At 56.8% G+C, this 24,160-nt stretch overlaps 1 protein-coding gene across 21 annotated transcripts; it reads right to left on the bottom strand.

The window, feature by feature from the left end:
* Positions 1–1,012: 1,012 nt before the first annotated feature.
* On the bottom strand, positions 1,013–21,880 carry TPM1 (tropomyosin 1). Of its 21 annotated transcripts, none has more exons than XM_087703951.1 (10): positions 21,662–21,877; positions 20,610–20,735; positions 20,315–20,440; positions 13,533–13,666; positions 12,546–12,663; positions 11,886–11,956; positions 10,835–10,910; positions 9,352–9,414; positions 8,435–8,504; positions 1,013–1,164 (listed from the first exon to the last, which is right to left on the bottom strand). In XM_087703951.1, the coding sequence occupies exons 1-10, from the start codon at positions 21,773–21,775 to the stop codon at positions 1,082–1,084; spliced, it is 981 nt and encodes a 326-aa protein (XP_087560077.1). In that variant the 5' UTR covers positions 21,776–21,877; the 3' UTR covers positions 1,013–1,081. The 21 variants fall into 21 exon arrangements, with proteins under 21 accessions (XP_087560077.1, XP_087560070.1, XP_087560069.1 ...); XM_087703939.1 differs by lacking the exons at positions 1,013–1,164; positions 10,835–10,910; positions 20,315–20,440 and adding exons at positions 3,785–4,020; positions 6,484–6,562; positions 11,517–11,592 and having other exon boundaries at positions 21,662–21,878; XM_087703937.1 differs by lacking the exons at positions 1,013–1,164; positions 10,835–10,910; positions 20,610–20,735 and adding exons at positions 3,785–4,020; positions 6,484–6,562; positions 11,517–11,592 and having other exon boundaries at positions 21,662–21,876.
* Between the last annotated feature and the right edge of the window lie 2,280 nt (positions 21,881–24,160).

Here is a 24,160-nt window from a genome sequence, read left to right on the forward strand (position 1 = left end):
TAGAGTTTCTCAAACTTGACAACTTTCAGCTGGGTAGACTTCATCTCCCAGAATTCCCCAGCCAAATCCCTCCATCTGGACACTGCCCAGGTTGGAAACTTCTGCTCTCCTCCACCCACCAGAATCCTCAAACCATCCCAGGCAAATGACCGTCCAACCTTGGCTTGGAAACCTCCAATGATGGAATCCTTCAGGGAGCAGAATAAAGATCGCAAGGCCACAACCGTTGGGTTTTTTAAAAAAAAAATGTTCTAGAGTGTGTATTTTATTCCATGATCATCAATTATACAATGTTTACATACAGAAATGATTCTCCAAAACTGCTCAGAACAAGACAAGGGAAAGGCGTGTCGAACAAACAGGCGGCAAAGACCAAAACGTATTTGGTTCGGACAACACAAAAACTGCCGTGGGAAGTTCTCCCTGTAAGGTTAAGGATGGGCTCCCAAGCGCAACAGATCTTCGAAGCCGCCACAAAACCTTCCGCAGACCAAAATGCCGCCCGATGCTCAAGGTTTCTTTTCATGCTGAGCCTCAGGACCCTCCAGGGGGAAAAAAAAAGGAGCTCCCGGCTGGGCGAAGGGCTGGGTCATCCAGGGAGGGGCTGGAGGGCGGCGTGGCTGACTCTTCTTTCAAGATAAGCAGGTTAAAATCCCCTCCCCCCTTCGCCCTGCGCCCCTGACAGTTGGACCGAAGGAGACCTACCTTGGCAACCCTAACAAAAGAATATTCCCCATTTTTTTGGAGCCTGCAGACAATTGGCATTAACCGACTCCATCCAAAGCGTAGGCAACAGGAGTCCCAAGAAGGGCACCCCATAGCTGGCAGATGCCCCCCCCCTCCAATAACTCCTGCATCTTGTTCCCCTCTTAATCTTTTCCCCAACTCCACGCCTGGATAGAGCGGACAGGCCTGGGATGATTGTGGCAACAAGGGGGTGGGGGGGTGGGTGGGAAGCGGGAATGATAAAATAAGGACACATTTCAAGAGGTTTTATGGCAAGCAGGTGGTGTTTTTAAAAAAACAAAACAAAACTAGGAATGAAATTGATGTTGGCATCATCCCAGCTAAGGGACTTATATCACATGTTGTTTAACTCCAGTAGAGTTTGGTCCAGCATCTGATGCATATTGAAGTTTTCTTCTTTTGCATTAGCCACTTTTTCTGTTTTGGGTCGAAAAAAAAAATGAAAAGGCGTCATTTGGAGGCACCCTTTAATGGCAGGAAGGCAAAGATTGCGGTGAAACCCCTATGCATAGCTTCCCTGTGGCAGCCAAAGTATTTGAAGCAGAAAAGGCACAAAGCACCTTCTAGCCAGGCCTCGGCCCCAAACGGATCTGGCCAAAGTCAAACTCGTTTTGGCGTATTTAAGACAGAACCGGAGCACCTTGAAACACCTGAAGGAGTCGGTGATTTTGTCAGTTATTGCTGTGGCAACTGGCTGACTAAACCTGCCTCCTTCTAAAAAGAAAGAAAATCCACCCTTCTTTTTCTATCACAAATTTAAAAAGGTGGGGGGGGGAGAGTTAAGTTGCAGCAGAAAGAAAGGAAAAATCCATGTACTAAAAATGCTGACCGAAGCATTTTGCAATTTTACTCCACCAGGACTGCAGAAATGGTAGAAGGGTGGAGGAAAGAGGCAGCTATCTGTCTGCTGGGGAAATTTCAGGGATTTTTCTGCTGCTGGGGAAAAGTGGAGCGTCTTTCACAGGGTAAAGTCACATGCATACTGTGTAGGAAAGGCATTAAATACACGTCTGTGAGTAGGAAAGGCATTAAATACACGTCTGTGATGGGAGACAAAAGCACAGAAGCTCGGGATCCACATACGATCAACACAGCAACAGCTGTTTCACAACGATGCAAAGGTACCACAAGCGGAGGTGACCAACAAAAGGTGACCTGGGCTAGAAACGTAAGTGGTGAGACCTCATTCCTGGGCCCCACAGGAAGCAAACGTCACCACGGTTCCAATTTCAGCATATCCCCCACCCCCCCAGAGCAGAATTGCTAGTAAAAGCACCCCTCCCAAGGAGGAGACTCCTTGGTGGCCTCCCTTTAATCAGACCGTGATCCAGAGCGTAGCCCATCTTAAGGCTGAGACAGAACCTGAAAGCCTCCTAGCCCCCCCCCCCCCAGCTTCAGCCCCAACCGGCGGCAGCAGACACAGGCCCCTCGCGTGGTTGGGCGGCAGGCGAGTCGAGAGACCTGGGTTAGGAAGCACGGAAGCTTAGTCCTCATTCAGGGCCAACTTTAGCTCATGAGTGAGACGCCGGTTTTGCTCAAGCTGCTGGTAGAGCTGGTCTGTGCAAGTCAGCAAGTGGACAGGAGAAGGAGGAAGAAGGAAAAAGGCAGAGAGAAGAGAAACGGTTAGAGGGAAACGTCACCCCGTAGTCGGTTTAGTAGGACAGATCAGACACACCGAGGCAGGAGCCCCGTACCTCCTTTGGTGAAGCATCTCAGGAAGGAAGGAAGGAAGGAAGGAAGGCAGTTCCACCCTCAGTGGTGGGCCATGCATCGCTCAGCCCCGTGGGGAACAACCCATCTCTCCCACTCAGAAGATGTCCACTGGCTTCCACGAGGGAGAGGGCTGGGCAGGTGCTGGTGGTGGCCATAAGGCAGGACTGGCCAGTTCCAGCAAGGGAGACAGACAGGTCCTGGCCCAAGACCTCCTCTGCCCACCCAGTCTTCAAACTATCTCTGCCTCCCCGTCCCTGTGAGCTCCTACATAAGACCTTGCTTGCAATTCTCGCGTGAGACACCTCTGAGCCTGGGTTCTGTGCAGGTGACTCTGGCTAGTCCCGAGTCCCCCACCCAGGTTCTCCTGGATTCTTTAGGGCAGTGTTTCTCAACCTTGGCAACTTGAAGATGTCCGGACTTCAACTCCCAGAATTCCCCAGCCAGCATTTGCTGGCTGGGGAATTCTGGGAGTTGAAGTCCGGACAGCTTCAAGTTGCCAAGGTTGAGAAACACTGCTTTAGGGGATGTGACGAGCAAGGCCTCCAGAACTTCACGGGAGGCTTGGAGAAGCCAGAGCCTCAATTTGCAGAAGACCAAGAGGGGGCTCTTTTGTGTAGCTTATGTGGGAGCAGACAGGCCTGCTGATGGGGGAGCTCCCTGGGGCTCCCTCTCTGGGCTGACTCGGCTGCTGGAATGGCCCCAGACACAGCCACTCAAGGAGCCTCCGGGTTGGGCTTCAAGAGCCATGGGGGGGGAGGGAGGAGGTGGGATCGATGACCCCTGCGTGGAAAAGGTCTTTGGGGCAGGGACTGACTAGCATTTCACTAGGTCACAACCATCTCTACACTAACACGATTTAGGGTTGGTCAAAACCCAACCGTGGCTTCCTGATGGAGCCAGAATGGCTTAGGCCAAGCCCAGCCCACTTCAGCCAATGGCCTTCCCTCTTCCCCAGCCTATTCCCCCACCGGATGTGCAGGGGGCCTCCAGGTGTGCATTCCCCACTGCAACTCCTTCTACTCAGCCCAAGCCATCCACGCTCGGCCTCTGCTCTTGCCCCACCCCCTCCCACCCCGTCCCCAAAGCCCCCTCCCTTCAGAGACCCCTGCCACCCCCTCAAAGCTGCTAACCCCCCCTCCCTGCACGGGATCCGTCCTGCCAGAAGAGCTGCGAAAGGGGCAGGGGGAGAAAAAGGATGAAAAAAAGAAAGGCGGGTGGAAAAGGAAAATAATAGAATGAATCCCTAACAGAAGAAAGCAAATGTTTTAACTTTATTCATACTTGAAATGGAGGACATAAATAAAAGGCAAAAGGAGCAGCGAAAGAGATAACGACGTCGGGATTTTTCATTTATTTTACAGTGAAAGTTGTAGAGTTCCTGTACAGCTGAAAGGCCCAAAGTGGGGAGAGGGGAGGGCAGGGGAGGGGTGGGGGAGGAGCCCCAGGAGGGGAGGGGGGAGCGGGAGGGGAGGGCAAGGAACCGGACAGCAGCTTGGAAAAGATGGTTCACCCAGGCTGACGAAAGAGAGGTCTTGGGAGGAGTGAAACAAAGACACTTATCTGTATGAAGATAAAAAAGAAGAAATAAAAATGGCAGAGCAGATGGAGAAGGAAGGAAGGAAGGAAGGAGGGAGGGAGGGAGTAAGGTTGGGAGGGAGGGAGGGAGGAAGGAAGGAAGGAAGGAAGGGGAAGGGAAGGAAGGAAGGAAGGAAGGAAGGAAGGAAGGAAGGAAGGAAGGAAGGAAAAAAGGGAGAGCAGAGGAGAAAAAAGGCACCAGGATAACGGAAACAGCATCTACCCTACAACAACCCTTCACCCCATCTTTCGGTCAGCATCCATGGGACCCCTGGGAGAGGGAGCCAAGCCCTCCAAGGGGAACCTTGCCAGCCTGGAGGCAGCCCTCTCTATGGGCATCAAATCTTTCGTCCTTTTAACTTCACCTCCAAGATCTGACTTTTTCATGAAACCAAAGTCAGTGGGTTTGGATATTAACCCCCCCACCCCACCCTCTCTGCTTAGTGGTCAAATCTGAGCTGTGTCCCCCCCCCCCCCATCCTTTGGAAATGGCCCAGGTCTGGAGGGAGTTAGGAGTCCGAGGTGAGCCTTCGCTCTCTGGCCCCTGCAAGCTCCGTATAAGGGACCACTTTCCAGCCAAGGCTTCCCTCTCCCCCCTTGGCCAACCCCATTTTAAGCAGGGAGGGGGGAGATTGCCCTCTCTTTCAGGGAACCTTCCAAGCGGCATTTGACTTACGCTAAATATTCCACTTTTTCTTAACAGCATTTTAATCATGCCACACATCCCATCCCATCAACTGCACGATGCCGTGATTTGTAAAAGAAAACAGCCAGCAGGGAATGTTAAACACGCATATATAAAATTTCCCAAATATGCAGGGAACCCAGACCTACAAAGAGGATTCAGACTATAACTTTGGGAATCCAAAGGAACAACAAAAACAAACCACTGAATGGCAAACTCGGGGGTTAATTGTTGCTTGTCAATTAAGCCGGGAGAATGCAAATCACTCCAGCATAATTCAGCTCTTCAGATTAGATTCCACACTCCGAAACAACCTTCAGCATCTGCCGAGCTGTAAATGAGTCTCCTGCAGGCAGGCACTTAGCTTTAGGGATTTTTTCCCCCTCTTTAGTAAGTTAGTACAGTCCGTTTTCACACCGGTTAGTAGGAAGGTTATGGGTCAGGTACAACTGACTTCCGTTTAGCATTTCTGACATAGTATAAACTTGAAATGACTGACGGATCTTTAAAAAGTCTTTAAAAACCCCTTTTTAACCTGAGGGCTTCTGCTTGTGCTGGGCTACACAAACTAAAACTTTTGTGCTAGACTAAAATGGCCACAGGGAGTTGTGCCCCACCATATCTGGTGAAACGTTCCCCCAAAATACATTTTAAATAGTTTCTGGATAATTACAACTTTCTCAATCAACACGGAAAGGCAAACAGATATGAATAGGTGTAGATGTGTAAATATATTAAGACATAAAAGGTGGGATGCTTTTTGAATGAATACTATACTTTTTCAAAATCCCTTGACAAGTAGCCTCAATATTATTCTGCTAAAAACGTGCTCGTTCACCCTTCGCTACTGCCTATTTCAGTGTTTCTCAACCTTGGCAACTTGAAGATGTCCGGACTTCAACTCCCAGAATCCCCCAGCCAGCATTCGCTGGCTGGGGAATTCTGGGAGTTGAAGTCCGGACATCTTCAAGTTGCCAAGGTTGAGAAACACCGGCCTAATTGAAATCAAAAGCAAAGGGGATTTTCAGGTGAATTGTACTTCGAGGGGGCTCCCTTGCTGCAAATTGTGTGGGTCCACAGAGGCAAGAGACCCCACTCCAGGGAGAAACACTACGTGCCTTCCTGCTGAAGAATTTCCTCTTGTGCAGCAGGCATTTTCCACAAAAAAAGCTTACCCAGGCACTGTGGGCCTGATTGGACCTGACGCTTAAAAATACCTCTATTTACGGGGAGTTTCTTAATAAGAAGGCTTGGCTTGCCAACCGGAAGAGTAGGGGGGCTTTGGTGCAGAAGCCGAGAAATGCTGAAACGGAAGAGAACTGAAAGGAGGAACTAAAGATTAAGCAAACAGTGTGGAACCAAGTGCAGGAAAGCAGGGGAAAGGAAAGGAAGGGACACACGTTCAAGTCAGCCTTGCCCTTGCAAATGCTTGCTCCCCCATCCTTAATTCAGAATAATCTCACAGCGTTAATGACTGTTGCTCTCTGGCCCTCTCATTGGAGAGTCTGCTAAATGACTCCAAAAAGCTGCTGAAGCCCAGGGCAAACTCAACAGTATTTGCACGAATAGGGGGCCATGCCACCCGCTGCCTGCCATTTGCATTCTGTGCCAGTCCACTGAGGACTGGAAAATTGCAAAAACAGAGGGTGCTTAAAGAGCACGCTCACACGTACAACGCACAGGACAGGAGGAGCAAGCACCGCCTGACTTCGCAAGGCTGACTTGAGACACCAGGCGCAGGCAGAAAACAGGGCGCCATTTACATGGAGGTCATGTCGTTGAGGGCGTGATCCAGCTCCTCGCTGATGGCTTTGTACTTGAGTTTCTGGGAATACAACTCGTCTAAAGAGTTGCCAAGGAGAAGGTGGAAGGAGTGCAGAGGCAGTGGTGAAAGGAAACACCGTCCAGAAATCCGGCCAGGAGCAGGGAGGAAGGGTGTGCAGGCATCGGCAGGAGGGAGAGTGGGATGAAACACAAGAGAGGTCAGGAGGAGGATTTGAAAAGGGCTTTCACAAAACAAGAGTGAGAAAAAGGCGAGCTGGCAGACGGGAAAGTGAGGATTCTAGCAGGAAAGGCGCTTCTGGTGCCCAGAAGCCTGGCTCTAGCTGGAGGCCCCTCTGCCCTCGGCGGGGGTGCTTGCTCGAAGCACCTGGCAGCCAGACCTCAAACTGCACGGAGGCAGGGCAGGGAACTGGGAGAGAGCCTTCTCTGTGGCTGCTCCGACCCTCTGGAACGAACTCCCCGTGGAGATTCGAACCCTCACCACCCTCCAGGCCTTCCGCAAAGCCCTCAAAACCTGGCTGTTCCGACAGGCCTGGGGCTAAAGAGCTGTTGCCCCCGTCTCGAATGGTATGACTGTTGTGAGTTTTAAATTATATATTGTTGTGCTTGTTTTTTAAATTTTTGTCTGTATCCCACTTCCCCGGTTCGAGTTGTGAGCCGCCCTGAGTCCCCTTCGGGGGAAAAGGGCAGCATATAAATACAATAAACTGAACTGAACTGAACTGGGAGAGGGAGAAGGAAAGGGCCCCGAGGGGGTCCTTCCTCTGGGGACCCGCTTGGTGCTCAAGGGGGGAAGACACCCCACTTCTCCATCTTTGGAGGACCTCAGACCGGAGAGGAGTTTGGACGATTTTCTCCACCAAACACTCAACTTCCTCCTTAAATCTCCAATTCTGGACCCCTTTTCCAAGAGCCTCTTCCTCCAGAAAGCTTCCTCAACTGAGGTCCTCCATGAGGACAAGGCTACAGGCCAAGTGTGGTGTCCCAAATGTTGTCTCCTCCCTCCTTGGCATCCACCAAAGCTGAGGTCCCAGCGGGCAGCCCTGGCTGCTGGGCTTCTTGCAGGCCTCCACTTGGTATCTGCCCAAGGGCTCCTTTCCTCCCTCCCTTGGCAGGAGAGATCCGGGTGGCACTGCAGCCACCACCCAATAACTATCCTGGTCTTCTCCAGCAGATCCTGTGAGTCTAGTAAGGATGAAATTCTTCCACGGGAAAAAGATCCCAACCGTTGGCGAAGGGAACCCATCCATCCAGGTGTGCAAAGCCAAACTCTGTCCCCACACAAACAAGTCAGAGGTCGCCACCCAAAAACCACCGTGACCACCACGTCTTTGCATCTGGGAATTAAGCTCATTGTTGAGATTCCTAATTGAGGGGAAACTCAGGGCGGGACGAGACACTCGATGAACTGGAGACGTTTGGATGACACAATATTCACCCCAACTTTTACGTTCATTCAGATGGTCAAACCTCCCACCCTTTATTTCCATTAAAGCAACGTTTCTCAACCTTGGCAACTTGAAGATGTCCGGACTTCAACTCCCAGAATTCCCCAGCCAGCATTCGCTGGCTGGGGAATTCTGGGAGTTGAAGTCCGGACATCTTCAAGTTGCCAAGGTTGAGAAACACTGCATTAAAGCAACGTTTCTTTCTTCTCTCCTCTCCCAAGGACCCTCCAATTGAGGAGGGGGGGGACTGATGCTCTGATCTAAGATACCTGCCGAAGGGCGGTGGCTGAATCGCTGAAAGTCCCCCTCAAGCCCTCCGCACCTTCGTCTCTTGCTCAAGAGGGGAATGCCCGGTGGGACAAGCGGTCAGCACCTGGTCGAGGGAGACTGACCAGAACCACCCCCACCCCGTGTGAAGCAGCGGCTTCCCAGGTGGCCTCAGGGCAGAAGCTGCAGAAGGACAAAGGCAGGCAAAGAAACGTACCTTCTAAGTCGTCGATGCTCTTCTCTAACTTGGTCACTGACCTCTCTGAAAATTCAGCTCGGGTCTCAGCCTGTGGGTCAAAGCACACGCAGGGGGGGTCAGGAGGCGGCTTGGCCCCACACACACACACGGCATTTCCCCCCCAGAAAAAGCTCACTGGATACAAAGAACTGCCCCCAAGGCCAACGCTGGACCTGAAGCAGCCCAAGGTGTGCTCAGCTGTTCCCACCAGAAAAAGAAGCGGGCTCTCATCAGAGGCAGCCCCAAAAGAGCACCGGGAAGCTGGACTGGATGCAGGCCCTCCGGATGGGACTTGAGTGGGAATCCACACACACACACACACCAGGGGTGGGTTTCTGGAACGGGGCCGGCGGTGTCCTCGTGCACGCGCGCAGCGCACGCATGCGTACTAGCGTCTGTGCGATGCTCCAGCTGCTCCTGGAGGATCGCGCAGGCGCTGTATGCGTTCTGCGCATGCGTGGAAGCGCAGAACTCGTCAAAACCGGGCGGGCGGGTGGGCCCTTCGCCGTTCTCGGAGGTTGCTTACTTCCGGGTTCGCCGACCAACTGGTTCGTGGGGACCGCCGCAAACCGGTTGAAACCCACCCCTGACACACACACACACACACACACCCATTCGTGCAACATTCCCAACACAAGAGCTCTGCAACTACGCCATAGTTTCATTGCGCTCAATGAAGAAGATTTTTCTCCTTCGGCTGCAGGGGAGCGGATTAAGAAGGGAGTGTGGCTTTGGGGCAAAGTACAACACACTCCTGCACACCCTGAGCGGCTGACGCTCCCTTGGGCCACCTCAGCATTCCAGGAGGCAAAGAACAATCCCAGCAATGTTGACCTCCCCCCCACCCTCCTCCTCCTCCTCCAGAAAACCCGCTTCCTTGTTTTGGGGCGGTTTACCTCTTTCAGTTTGTCAGTCAGGATCTTGATTTCCTCTTCGTATTTGTCTTCCTTCTGAGAGTACTGCAAGTGGAAAGGACAAAAACACGACACGCCCAAGGTGAGGAACCACGCCGGGCCTCTCCAAACCGCCCTCTCCACACCGGTTGCACAAGGGGGGCCCTGCAGGGGGGCCGGCTCAGAATCGAGCAGGAGGTTTGATCAGACAGGGCTGAGAGAGGAGCAGGCCGCGTCCACGGATGCTGGACTACAACTCCCATCTCCTGGGGAGGGGGTCAAGGTGGAAGACCAGGGGAGGGGGCCTTCGGGCATGGCGATGTTTTCCACACCACTGAAGAATTCTGGCCTGCCACCGCTTCCAAAAGTCCAGCTTTCCAACTCAAAAGGCCTCCTGAGCCCCCCACAAAAGGATGGCTTCTCCTCCTCCAGGAGAAGCCCGTCTTGCCCACCACCTTGCCATCCGGGCTGCACAACCGCCCAGCGCTGAAAGCGGCAGCTGGAGGGCTGCAAGTGCCCCCTTCCCTCCCTCAGCCCAGGGCAACGTCAGCACGAAGCGGAGCGGCCCCTCGGGCTTCCCTTTTTTGCACGCCGGTTGTGCAAAGGCCGTGGGGCAGGAAGACGTGGGCCTCTTGGGACTCAAGCAGGAACAAAATCGGGCGTCCGAGGGCGTTCTTGGACCACCGGAAGAGCCCCTGGGGAATCAGGAACACTCCTGCGGAGACCCACCCCCCCTTCCAAGGCTGAGAGCTCCTCTTTCACTTCTGATTTTGCTGCTTGGGGGAACCAGGCTTGGGGGCTCTGCAGGATGGAGCCCGTTGGCAGAGGTGCCCCTGAGCCTCCTCTCGATTTCACGGGGGGAGAAGCACTCTCTCTCCTCCGAGAAAGCGGAGCAGGGTAGAGACCCAAGAGGAGCAGCCTGGATTGAACTGGGGAGTCCTTGGCGCTCTCTGAGCTGGGTGCCAAAGAATAAACACTGATTAAAAAAACCACCCTGGAAATTTGCTTGCTGTGCAGATTCATGAAACCACGTCGCTCTTTTCCTTTCGCTTCGCTGCCAGATCAGCAGCCTAAGTGCCCAAAGGTCAAAGACCTCCTCCCTTTAATCCTTGGCCCTCCTGGCTATTTCGGGCTGCCCAGACGCCACAGTCTGAGATGAAACCCAGAGCGGTCCAGAAGGGAAGCCTTTCCCAGCTTGACCACTTGAACGCCTGTGGACTTCGAGTCACAGAATTCCCCACCCAGGGAGGGCTGGAGTCCATCTATGCTGGCTGGGGAATTCTGGGAGTTGGAGCCCACCCATCCGCCGGTTGCCACAGCTGCTTGGCTCCAAACGAGGCTGCACATATCCACTCGGGGGCCACTCGGGACGGAAAAGCGAAGCGGACAAGGCCAGAGGGCTGTGGGACTCGGAAGGCGAGACCTGTGTTGCTGGGGGCAGCCGCTTCCTTCCCCACCTGGCCTTGCTCCTCCCTGCCCGTCCTACCTTCTCCGCCTGAGCTTCCAGCGACCTCAGGTTGTTGGTCACAGTTTTCAATTCCTCTTCAAGTTCAGCACATTTGCTATTATTTGGGGACGCAGCCAGGAAAGGGGGCAGGAGGAAGACCAGTCAAGCCCAGGGAGAGAGGGGGAGAAAAGATAGAGAAAAAATGAAAACGGAATCTCAAAGCTGAAGGAAAGGGCCTCGGAAGCAGCTGCACCCCTCTGGGACCACCAAATCGGGACCGCCACCGCGCTCAAGGGGCACGGGGAGAAGACCCCCTCCGTGCTCTCGCCTGCAGCTGAGGCTGCGCAGGGAAGGAGGAGGGGCAGGGTCTCCCAATTAAGAGCCCCTCTCCTCTAATCAAAGGCAGGCAAACAGGTGGCTGTTTGGCTGTCCTGGGGCATTTTGGAAGCCCCTCTGGCAGAGGCCAGCCTCGGTTGCAGCCCAGGGGTCCCAGAGAGGCCAGCTCCTTTCCTCGGGCTCAGTCACGGCCACAAGGCTTCCACGAACACACGCGTCCGATCGGAGCTTTTGGAGACAAAGAAGAGCCACGCAAGCGAAGCAGGAGGAGGCCAGGAAAAGGAGGAGGCCAGCAAGAAGGCGAGAGGCACCTCAGCCGCCAGGTTTGGGCTGCGGCTAAGCCCGGACTTTGCATTCACCGACGGACGCTGATGCGTGCCAGTACCTTTTCCTCGGCCGCCATGAGCGCTTTCAGGGTCTGATCCATGGTTCTTAGCTGTTCTTCCAGCTGTCGGACTTGGCTGTTAGTGGACACAGGAAACGCACAAGAGCCATTCACAAAAACCGGTGAGCCAGTGACAACCACAGCATGCAGTGACCCAAACCACACCAGAGCTCCCCCGCCGGACGCCGACACGGCCGTAAGCACACACAGGCAAACACACAGGCGGGCGGACACACACCGCAGCCCCTTCCACTGGGGCGCACAGCCGGGCACGGTTGCAGCGGGGGCCGAAAGAACATCCACCACATCCACGGACAGCAGCGCAAGGCCATCAGCAGCAGCAGCAGCAGCCCCGAGAGGGAGACTCACCTTTCGGAGAGCTCGGCCCGCTCTTCTGCACGCTCCAAGTCGCTCTCAATGATCACCAGCTTCCGGGCCACCTACAGCCGCCGTGGAAACAGAAAGGGGGGGGGGAGATGAAGCTGGGAGGGGCCACCCCAGCCAACAGGTGCCTTCCGGGGGGCTGGATTCCCAGCAACGGAGCCCGGCAGAATGGCTTTGCCTCCTCCTAAAACGCATCCCTGAACCTCCGGGAGGCTTTCAGAGAAACAAGTGGAATGTTAGGCCCAAAAGGCAAAGTGGGGAGTTACACAGCGAAGAGGAGGCACCGCAGGCCTCAGTCCCCCAAAGCTCTCTGGAAGAGCCACGGGTTCCCCGGCTTCCAGAGTCCGTGCAGACTTTGGGCTCAGGCACTTTCCAAGGAGGGGCTGCTCCACTGTCAGCCCCCTCCTGGCAGGTGGGGGCCCTTAGCAGGCTGCTCCCGATGGCTCAAACGTGGCCCTGAAACCGCAGCCGGAGGGGCAGAGAAGCAGGCAGGAGCTGGCCAACGGCTGCCACCCCTCCTCTGCCCATTCCTGGTGGGACCGCCCCAATGCCTGGAGCTCGGCTGCCCGAGGTCCGCCCTTTCCTTCCCATGGAGGCGCCCACCACACCCGAGGGGATGCCAGGCCAGGGTCAGCGGAGGCTCACCTCCTCGTACTTCCGGTCGGCGTCCTCAGCGATGTGCTTGGCCTCCTTCAGCTGGATCTCCTGGATCTCCATCTTCTCCTCATCCTTCAGGGCCCGGCTCTCAATGACCTTCATGCCTCTGGGAGAGAAAGGCACCGTCACGGGCAAAGCCAGGAAGCCCAGCCGTCCCAGGGCCACCCGCCCGGTTTGGGGTGCAACCCCCCCTGCTGCCCCTCGAGTGCTGCAGATGCCACCTTCCTTCCTAGCTCAACCACAGGGGCTGCCCCGGGAAGAAGGCACGGGGAAGATGCCCACCCTGCAAGTCTTCTGCACCCAACGCCCGTCTCTCCACACGCCCCACCCTGCAAGTGCTCAGATGTCGCTCTCCCCGCCCTCCCTGCGTGTGTGCCTGCGTTTGTGCGTATGGGAGAGAAATCCTGGCAGAGAGTCTCTCTCCTTAATCAACATTTGTCTAGAGCAGGGATGTCCAACCTTGGCCATTTGAAGACTTGTGGACTTCAATTCCCAGAATTCCTCAGCCAGCTTTGCTGGCTGAGGAATTCTGGGAGTTGAAGTCCACAAGTCTTCAAGCGGCCAAGGTTGGAGACCGCTGGTCTAGAGCAGTGTTTCTCTTGAGGCTGGCTGGGGGATTCTGGGAGTTGAAGTCCAGACGCCTTAAAATGGCAAAGATTGAGAGACACAGATCTAAAATCCCTGACTGCCCTGTTACGTGGTTTCTTCCCCTTCCCTGCCAATCTTCACACAGAGGCTGGAGACCCACCCATTGGGGGTGGTAGAGTGAGTCCTGCAATGTGCAGGGGTTGGACTTGATGGCCTCGGAGGTCCCTTCCCATTCTGAATCTCTCTGTTTCACCTAGTTCCCCTTAAGGCAACAGGCCAGACCTCTCCATAGCCCAAAGGACACCGGGACACTCTTTATTATCCAGAGGAAGGTAACTCTGGTGCCAGCCAAGCACCGGCCATGCCAAAGGGGGTGGCCAGCCTCACCTCTCGCTCTCATCGGCCGCCTTCTCGGCCTCCTCCAGCTTCTGAAGGGCTGTTGTCAGGCGCTCCTGGGCACGATCCAGCTCCTCCTCCACCAGCTGGATGCGCCTGTTCAGAGAAGCCACATCGCTCTCGGCCTGGGAGCAGGAAGGAAGGAAGGAAAGGGGCTCGTGTTTGAAAAGTGGGCAGGAGGGCGGCACTGAATCACGAAGAGGGAGGTCAACCTCCCTCCCCAGAGCCAGGGCCCGACATCCCTGGCTTTGCCACTGCCGGTCCATTCCCTCCATTTCACAGCCAAGGAAAAAAGGAGAAGAAAAATGACTATGCAATTACTGCAATTTAACTTAAAATCGTTTGCTGCGCACCGTATTATTCCTACAGAGAGAAGGACACCAACGGATGGAAGCAGATCACAGCCATTGTGATTTGCGTCAAGCCCACCGTCTTCTCTGCTTCCTAAAACTACCCAGCAGCCACGCTCCCCGGGCCACATGTCTGCGCCTTTTGGCTCAGGCCACACAGGAAGGAAGCCACCAGAAGAGCATAAGTTTATAAGTTTAATAACATTTATATGCCGCCCAATCGCGTAGGACTCCGGGCGGCATCCAGCGGCTGCAAACGCTCTTCTCTTACAGCAGGGGGCTCCAAACTTAGCCACCTTCTGCCTTGTGGACTCCAACTCCCAGAATTCCCCAGCCAGCGCATGCTGGCTGGGGAATTCTGGGAGTTGAAGTCCACAAGGCTGAAGGTGACCAAGATTGGAGACCCGTTCTCTTACAGGAAACGCTCCTCTTGAATGCTCCTTGCTAATCCAGATCAACTCCCAGCCAAGTTTATCCAGTGGCTGCTTCAGCCCCTTTTAATTCAAGCAAAGCACATCTGGGGAATGGGGGGTGGGAAGGGGACGGGGACATCCCAACGCAACGCACACAACAGAATCGGCCTTTCTTGCATACTTTTCCCCTCCAGGGAAAGAGGGACGATGGCGCTCCGGTTAATCATTACCCCAAAAGGCATCTGGCTGCGTCCCTTGGAGGCCAAAAGGTTGCTTTCCTACTTCCTGTTCCCAAAGAGAAACCAGCAGGGCCAATTATGATCCCTTTCCATTTCCCACAAAGCAAAGCCGTTTCCTTATATGGTCACAAAAATACCCTTATTCCAAAGGACACCCGTCCAAGGCCAAGCAGAGAACCAGGGGGGCTGATTCTGGCAGAGTTTGGCCCAAAGAGGGATTGAGATCTTCAGCTCCCCCCCCCTTGAAAGCAACCATTTCCCTTTTTCAACCCAGCCCCCTCTCCCTGCAACAGGAACTCCCCCCTCCCCCAGTCCTCAGTCTTTGGAAAGAAGGTCCGGATTCGGTCCAGGCCCCTGGCTGGCCAAGGGGGCAGGTGGGAGGGGCCCCTTCAAGTCAGCCTCCAAACCCCCGAGGCTACCTGGCTAAAGTGGGGGGGGGAGGCAGTCAGACCCCAGAGGGGTTCAGCCGAACAAGCCCTCCTGGTCTGAACTGCAGCCAGAGAAAGAGAGGGGGGGCCATATTGTAACCCCCTTGCACCGCCTCCTCCTTCACCCAGAGGCCAACTGATTTCAAAGCAAGAGCCCTCCTTACAACTGTCTTTTTGGACTCCAAGGGAGCCTTTCAGCTTTACGGCCAGAAATACAAAACTGGGCCAGACTGGGCCTCCCAGTTAAAGGCCCCTGCTGGTCCCAGTGGCTTGAGGGCTTCCCGGCCACGGTGGGCTTCCCTAAAACCAGTCGGGGTCTGGAATATACAGAGTCGGGGTGGAGGTTTTGCACCCAGGACCATTCCCCCCTTGGGAGGAGCCCTGCAGGTGTCAGCAAAGGACCCCACCCTCACCAGGTGCTCCTTCCTGGGGAGTGGGGGGGGGGCGCTCAGGGCTCCAGATTAAAGGGGGGGGTAGGAGGTCTGAGAAAGCACCCAGGGGCGGGGGGGGGGGGGGGCTCTGAGGAAGGATCCAGGGAGTCCCTGGAACCAGAGGGACCCTGAACGGGGAGCTCCCATCTGGAGGGGCGGCGGTTGGGAAGAGAAGCGTGGGGGGGGGAGTCCCGGCGGGAATCGCCCCCAAGGCCGCAAGGGGGAGCCCGGAGCCCCCGCAGAGGCCGAAGGTCGCACCTGGCGGGGAAGGGGCGCTGCCTGCGGGGGCCAGGGCAGGGCGGGCAGCCGATGCCTCCCGACGGCATCCCCCCGGGGGTCGCCCGCCGCGCAGAGTGGGCGGAGGGGGGAGGCGCCCAGGTGGCCGGAGGGCTGCGGCCCGAGGGGAGGGGAGGGGAGGGGGCGCCTTTGTCCCTCCCGCCCGTCTCACCTGCTCGCGCAGCGCCCGCTCCTCGTCCAGCTCCCGCTGCAGCCGCCCCGCCTGCTCCTCGGCGGAGTCCGCCTGTTCCTGCAGGCTGCGGATCTTCCTGCGCACCGCCTCGAGCGAGCTCAGCCCCGCCGCCATCGGGCCCGCAGCGCAGGAGGAAGGCGGGCGGAGGAAGAGGAAGGCGCGGGCGGGCAGGGCCGGGGAGGGAGGGAGGAAGGATGGGAGGAGGAGGACGGAGGGAGGAGCAGCAGCAGGCCGCAGCCGGGATGCCCGGCCTCCGCGCAACGCAGCGCCCGCCTCCCCAGCCCAGCCCGGCTCAGCCCCGCCTGGACGCCCCCGGCGGCGCCCGCAGAGCCCGCACTGCTCCGGCTGCGATGATGCGGCGTCCCCCAGCTGACCCCGATTCCAGAGGAGGCGAATCGCCCGCAGGACAACCGCATCCCCACCCCCACCCCCACCCCCTCCGCTGCTCTGCCAGTCCCAGCCAACGGTCCCAGCAGCGGTTGGGCAACAGCTGGAGGCCGCCCTGCAACCTGGGACGGGGAGCCTCGGCCAAGGCAAGCGCCCCATGGAGGGCCCAGAGGGGGGAGGGCGGGAAAAGGCCCAGGGGAGGGGAGGTGCAGACGCCCCCACTCAGGGGGACCTAAGTGGGCATCACATTTGCTGGCACATCTGGTGCCACTGCAGTCCATGAGGAGGGAGCCTGGAAAATGGGCCAGTCTGAGAGGTTTCTTGGCATCCCCAGAGAGGCCTTAGGAGCAGTTCCTGTGCTGGAGAAAGGCCACCCCCTCCTCACACCTGGCAGACCCCCCCATTTCCGCCCAGTGTCTCCAGCTGCCTTGCAACAACCCCATGGAAAAATCGCCCGACTTCCAGGAGATCTGCAGAGCCTGGGAAGAAATCTGGGGGCTTTCCCTGGGAGACTGTTTCCAAGATTTGTGAGCCAGCACAACTCCCGAGGAAATCCCCAGGACGGGCGTGAAAGCAGCAGGGAACGAATGTGCAGAGGGAGAAGTGGGAAGAAGGCAGTTTACAACCTCCGGGGGGGGGGGGGCACAGCTGGCCGGAAACCTTCCTCCACTGCAACCCCCTTCAAGGACAGGGACGCCTCCCAGTGGTCAAAGAAAGGCTCAATTAAAGCAGAGCCTAGTGGTGATGACCTCAGGGCTTTCCCAATATGGAAGGATGTGGGGGCTGAGATTTCAAGATTCCACCCCCCACACAATCAGAGAATAGCAATAGCAGTTAGACTTATATACCGCTTCATAGGGCTTTCAGCCCTCTCTAAGTGGTTTACAGAGTCAGCATATCGCCCCCACAGTCTGGGTCCTCATTTCACCCAGATAGATAGATAGATGATAGATAGATAGATAGATAGATAGATAGATAGATAGATAGATAGATAGATAGATAGATAGATAGATGATAGATAGATAGATATAGACAGAGGGAGGGAGGGAGAGATAGATATAGATAGAATAGATAGATAGATAGATAGATAGATAGATAGATAGATAGATAGATAGATAGATAGATAGATAGATAGCAATAGCAGTTAGACTTATATACCGCTTCAAAGGGCTTCCAGCCCTCTCTAAGCGGTTTACAGAGTCAGCATATTGCCCCCAACAACAATCCGGGTCCTCATTTTACCCACCTCGGAAGGATGGAAGGCTGAGTCAACCTTGAGCCGGTGAGATTTGAACCGCTGAACTGCAGATAGCAGTCAGCTGAAGCGGCCTGCAGTACTGCACCCTAACCACTGCGCCACCTCGGCTCATGGGAACAGCAGGAAGCCCACAGGAGGCTCATCCATTACCCCCAAAGAGCCCCAACCTGGGGCTGGGCTGAGATGGTGAGGACTACAAAGCCAACAGCCCTCAACCAGGTCACCTCTGCCCCCCACAGCCCAACTCTGCCAGCTGATCTCTTCCTCCCCTTTTCCTCTCGGTAGAAATGGGTGAGAAAAAAAGAGATTTCTCCCTCCTGCTTTATCCGCCAGGAGGAACTGCAGCTAAAAGCCAGCCAAGGATGAGAATCTGGGAACCCCAACCCCAACCCCAGCCCCTTCGGCTGCTTCAGTCCCATGAGCCACAAGGTTGGCCAGGAGGGCGAGGAAGAGCTGGCGGGGCAGAAGGAGCCCAGCCAGGACCCACTACAGGCAACGGGATAGGGATGACTTTCCTCAGCCTGACTCCGGCCTCTCATGCAGGCACCTGGAGGGAGTCCATCCACCTCCTTGGGAACCAGACCACACCGGGGCTATAATTGGGCCGGGGGCTTCAGAACACAGCTGTCTATACCTGGAAACCCCCTCCCCCCCATTAAACTGAACCAAGGTTTGCCGTAACAGACCTGCCCCCTTCCTAGTTTCCCCAGGAGAGAAAACCACTTGGAGAATCTTGACTTTGAAGGCAGCACGGTGGCCCCTTCTTGGCAGCCTCCCGGCCCACTTCTTTTGCCAAACGCAGCGTGTTGGGGCAGGGTCCCTTGATCTACAGCCCCCAAACTTGACAACTTTAAGACTTGCAGACTTAAAAGAAATCTGGCTGGAGACTTCCGAGAGGCGAAGTCCGCACGTCTTAAAATAGCCAAGTTTGAAACCTTCTGATCTACAAGATTACAGCCTGAAAGGGGTGTGGGGAGGTGTTTTTGGAAGAGGAGCTGTGCAGTTAGGAAGTTGGGGACACACCTTCCCAGCCAGCTCAACGGTTGCTCAGGCTGGCTGCCCCTCCCCCCCACAGGCAGAGTCCGGATCCACCACGGAAGTGATGCATGGCTGAGCAGAGCCATGAGTCACGGCCCGGTCGCGCCAGCAAAGGTGAGCTCTTCCTGGCAACCCCCCCACCCTCGTCCTGCACATCTGTCCCAGCAGCTGTTCCTCACCTACCGCACCCCTCAACCCTACAGTCGCCTTCTCTCTCTTTCTGCAAAATAACCCTTTTAAGGGCCAGGAGGAGGAGAGGCAAGACCTGGGCAGTACTTAGAAGAAAAATCCACCCCACGTTCCCCTCCCTGCCTACAAAGAAATAAACCTTTTTCCCTGGAGGGGCTAAAAAACAGCAGAGGCCCCTCTCTGGAAATTCGGTAGCATTTCTCTGGCCTCCTTCCCTCCCTCCCTCCCTCCCTCCCTCCTCCTCCTCCTCTCTCCTGCCTTTAACTGAGACAAGCTATTTCAAAATAGTCTGCATTCTCTTCCTTATAAGGAATATCTTCCCTGGGATCTATTTGCGGTTCCTTTGAACAAGTTAAATAAACGCCTGGCTGGAATGCTGACTCCCATCTATCGGAAAAGCCACAGCGAAAGGAAGGCAGGCCCATCTGAGCCAGATTAGGCACAGCAGCGTCTCACGGAGGAGCGACTCTCTGCGGTCCCAAAGTTGCAATGAAGTCAGATTTCTGTTGGGCCAGGCAGAACCACAAGGAGTTGGAGAACAGTTCAAGCCCCCGAAAGGCTCCCAGGCAGCGCCCATCGGCTCTGCCCCGTTTATCTTTCCTCCGCTCTGGCCTGGCTGCTCTTGATGGGCCTTAAACCCCCACGTGACCCCCCCCCCCATGGCACTTTCTCCCAGGCCTGGGAGAGCTGCTTTCCTTCCCTTAAAGAGAGTGATGGTAGTCCTCCATATGACATCATCTGCTTGGGATGTCTGACTCCCCCGCCCCCAACCTTAAGGGGCCGACAGCCCAGATTTGGAATGAATTGCGGGGAAGGCTGTGGGGCCGGGAATGCTTGAGGGCTGCAGCCATAGGACGATTTAATACTTAGACAGGTGGGTGGGGGAGAGAGAGAGAGAGAGAGCTCCCTCTTCCATATAAAGTGCTGAGCTATATATAACCCCCACCCACCGGGTCTCTCCCCAGCCTTGAGTGATTGCCGACCCAGCAAGTATCCTCTCCTTGGCACGTCAAGAAACCTCTTGGCACGCCTTGGGCATCGAGCCTCAGCGGCCTATCTTTGCACCTCGGAGCCATTTGCAGTTGTCCTCTGCGTACCTTTTCCCACATGGGCATCTCGGCTCAAGGACTCACTAGCCCAGACAAGCCCTCTCACCCCTGTGGGTGCTGCAGGGTCTCTTACACGCATCGGAACCCCTGTCCATTTCCAAGGCTTTGGTTCTGGGAGGAAGGCGCTCTTTGTTTTGAACCCCCCCAGGGCTCCCGCCTGATGTCCAAGCAACCTTCCCCAAAAGAGCTTCAGGTGCGGCTCCTAGGACCACAGCAGGACAGGCCTCTGCTGCTTCCTTGGCAACAATGCCGGCTGGGCATCTGGACCAGCTACCCAGGTGTCCAGGATTCTTGGCTGATGGATGGCACATCTCGTGCCACCTTGGGTGGTGGCAGGCGGGCTGATCCCCACAGCTGGTGGCGAGTCCAGCAGACAGAGAGGTTGAGTGACCCAGAGGCAGGAAGGTGGGGGCACATGCTCCTTGGGGGAGGGGAGGGAGGGGGGTTTAGAGAAGTACTCACATCTGCAGCTTTTTTCTCTGCCACCTCCAGCTTCTCCTGGGCATCTTTCAGGGACTCCGAATATTTGTCCAGCTCATCTTCAGTGGTCTTCAGCTTCTTTTGCAGGGACACCAGATCATCTTCCAACTGCCCGGAGGTTGGGGACCGGGGGAGGGGGGTGATGAGGGGCAGTGAGGGGAAGGGGGTGCGGCAGGCAACGCGATGGCGTGAAGGAGAAGAGGTGCAGAAGGACAGAGGGAGGAAAACAGGAGAGAGAGAGAGAGAGAGAGGCGGTTAGAGCATCCGGAGAGGCTACCTTGGTGGCATTCTCATCCGCGGTGAGGAGGCTGTCCTCGGCGCTATGCAGCTCCTCCAGGACGCGGTCCCTCTCGTCCTCCGAGACCCGCAGTTGCTTTTCCAACTGCACAATGTCCTCCTCCATCTAGCCCCCCCGCAGGCCAGAGGCAAAAAGAGGAGGAAGCCCTTTTAATCTCCCCCGGTCCGGCCTCCCCTGCCACCTGCCCCTCCCCAGGGCTGCCTTCCCAACCACTGCCTGCCTAATGCGGATGCTGGGGCTGCGTTTGGGACCCAGAGTGTTGTCTGAATGAAGCTACCCGCGTGCTTAGCTCACGACTAGGGGAACTGGGACCCCAGAGGAGGGGAAAGCAAGTTCACTCGGGTTGAGGGCCAGGTGGAAGGTCCCCGAGCCTGTGGGGGAGCAGGCCAGCTGGGAAAGGAGGGCTGGGCTGCCTTAAGGCCTCTGGGTTCCATGCCCAGTTGAGTCAGTTGCCTTCGTGGACTTTGGGTGAAGCCCCAGAGCCAGGCCAGGTTCTCCCCCTCCCCAACCTCCCATCATCCAGCTGCGGCTTCAAATCCCAGCTGTTTGAGCTGGGAATGACTGGAGGTGTAGTCCCAACACATCTGCGAGGCATCAAGTGGAGGAGACTTGCATTAGCTCCATATCTGACCTTCCAGGAGCCAACCGTGGAGCGGGGCTCCAACTCCGCCTGTGACGGGGAGGAGGGGGGGGTCTCTTTCCCACTTAGCTGCTTTTTCTCGGAAACGACCCACGTCTATTCAACCAACTACCGGGGATCCAGCATCCCCAATTCAAAGCGGGGGGGGGGGCTCGACAGGGAGAAGGACCCAGCCCAGGGAGGGCACCCTCCCCCCCGCGCGCTCTTCCAAATCCCCGTCGAGGGAGATGCCGAGTCCCCCCTCCCCCCAATTCCCGAGGCGGGCGGTGGGGGAAGCGCAGCGGGCATCCCGTCCCGGCCACCGGCTTCTCTTTCGGGGCGTCCGTAGCGAGCGGGGGGTCCCTGGCGCGCCCCCGGCGGCCCCTTCCCGGGGGGGGGGCGGGCGGCCCACCTGCTTGCTGCGCTCCTCAGCGGCCTTCTTGTCCGCCTCGGCTTGCTCGGCGCGGTCCAGCGCGTTCTCCTTGTCCAGCTTCAGCATCTGCATCTTCTTCTTGATGGCGTCCATGGCGGCGGCGGCGGAGGCTGCGGGGCAGTTGGCGAAAGTCCGTCGAGGAGGCGGCGAAGAGGCTGCGCTGGGACGGTGGAGCTGGTCGGAGTGCAAGCGGCTCCGCGGCGGCCGCGGGCGGCTAAGTACCCTGGCGGGGCGGGGGGCGGGAGGGGGCGCCGCATTCCGCCGGGCAGCCAATGCTTTTTTGGGAACGGGCCCCGCGCGCGCCGCCCCCTCCGCCCGCGCCCGCCCCGCGCCCGCCCCGCCTGCCCCGGCCGATGCCTAAAGAAGGGCAGGGCGGAGGCGGCGGCCTCCCTCGCAGGGCTGGCGCTCCCGATGGCCGAAGTGGGGAGCGAGCGACGCCTTGGCCAGAGGCAGTCTACCCCGACGAGAGGGGCAAAGGCGGGGGCCGCATCCCCGTCGCCAGCCGCTTCCTCCTCCGGCGACCACCCGGGGGCCGCAGCTTCGCTTGGGGGAGGGGAGGAGGGGGAGGCGCGCCGGCGTTGCAACGGGGGTCCTGGAGGTAGGCGGGGGGGGGACTGCCTCTCCGGGAGAGGCTGAAGTCTGAAGAAGCCCCCCCCCCGCCCGATCAGCTCTACTCGGGAGAAAGTGGCAAGGCAGGAGGGGCAGCGCCAGCTCTGCAGGCCTTCTGGGCACTCCGGACGCCAGGCAGGAAACCACAACAAGGAGGCAAAGCTTCCCACTTCCCCCCACAAGGGGTTCGGGGTGCTGGGATGCTCCCTTCGCTGTACCCCAAAGGGGAAAGAGAGGCCCTGGTTACCCAGCTGCCTTTCCCCACCAAACCCAGGGGTTTCTGAGAAACCAGCCTTGGCTGCATTGGCACAACCTGCTGTGCCAGAGTCAGAGTGGGGAGCTAGTCTGTCAAGATCTCTGGATCGGCCAGCCATGGTGGGGTTCTGTGTGTGTGTCACACCACAGGTTAAACTTAGTCACTATTGAGTCTTTCTAAACCAGGACTTTTGGGACGTGGCAACTTTAAGAGAGTGGACTTCAACTCCCAGCATGCTGGCTGGGAATTCTGGGAGTTGAAGTCCACAGGCCTTAAAGCAGCCCACTTGGAGAAACTGACCCCATGCCCCCTGAGCCAGCTGCTCACTCACCCTCCCAACGGCGGGTTCCCAGGACGCCCCGGCCAGAAGGAGCCCAAGCCCCTCTCGGCCAACGCAGACTCTTGGCTAAGGGAGCCAGCCAGGCTCTATGCCAGCCACAGGGCGAGGTGGACGAGTGCGGATCCTGGGCACCGGGAAGCATGGCTGAACTCCAGGGAAGCAGCAGTTCCAGGACCCCTCCCCTCTCTCCTTGCTGCTCCCCCTGCCTGGCAGTGGTGCCCTTCTGGCTACCTGCTCCGTGAGCCGCAGCAGCCTCTGCCCAGCGCCCAGATGTTTTCCCCAGCAGACTCAGGAGGAGCTTTCACCAACGGCTCTCAACCCGGAAAAATGTTTGTTGTAAGTTTAAGATTCACCCTCGGCGGAGTTAATTATCTTTCCGTCTAATGATTTTGCAGGCATCCTATCTGCCCGGAAGGCCAAAAGGCCAAAACATTTACTCATCTTTTGGTTGCAACAGGAAGTCTCCTCCGAGAACAATTGGCTGGATCTGCATAAGGATCCTGGGCAATTCGGGTTTGTTAGAGGTTACAAAATTGTATGTTGTGATGCAACGTACAACTGGCAAGGCGGGCAGCACAATCAAGCATGCCTCAGTCTGCCTGGAGGGATCGCCATGGAGGAACGGAGGGTCCTCCTTGGGGGGGGCGGGAGAGGGAAGTGATGGCGACACAAAGCAGCTGGCCAGGGTGGGGGGGGGAGATCCAGGGGGCAGAAGAAAACAAGCTTTGTTGGGTTTTCCTTTGCTGCCCCCCCCCCGCAATTCCAGCTGTGCCAGAGGCAGCCACGGGTGTGTCACTCAAGATGGGGAAACAGAAGCTGATCCCAGGGGTGATTCAGTCCACAAGGCCTAATTCTGCTCCTGAAAAACATTCAGGAGGAGTAGAAGGAAAGATAGGAAGGAGAGGAGAAAGGAGAGGAATAGGAGAAAGGGAAAGGCAGAGGAAGAATGGGAGGGAATGTAAGAGTAGGAAAGAGGGAAGGAATGGGAAGAAGAGGGGAAGGGTAGAGGGGAGGAAGGGGAAGGAGAGGAGGGAAAGGAGAGGAGGAAGGAAGGAAGGAGAGAAGAAAGAGAAGAAAGGGGGGTAGGAAGGAGGGAGGGAAGGAGGGAGGGAAGCAAGGAGGGAAGGAAGGAGAGAAGGAGAGAAGAAAGGAGGGAAGGAAGGAGGGAAGGAAGGAGAGAAGAAAGGAGGGAATGTAGGAGAGAAGGAAGGGGGGAAGGAAGGAGGAAAGGAAGGGGGAAAGGAAGGAGAGAAGGAGAAAAGAAAGGAGGGAA

The sequence above is a fragment of the Thamnophis sirtalis genome, unplaced genomic scaffold (assembly GCF_051295495.1).
Source record: "Thamnophis sirtalis isolate CommonGarterSnake01/CBP01778 unplaced genomic scaffold, rThaSir2_p1.2 scaffold_2, whole genome shotgun sequence".
In the NCBI taxonomy this organism is placed as follows: Eukaryota; Metazoa; Chordata; class Lepidosauria; order Squamata; family Natricidae; genus Thamnophis; species Thamnophis sirtalis.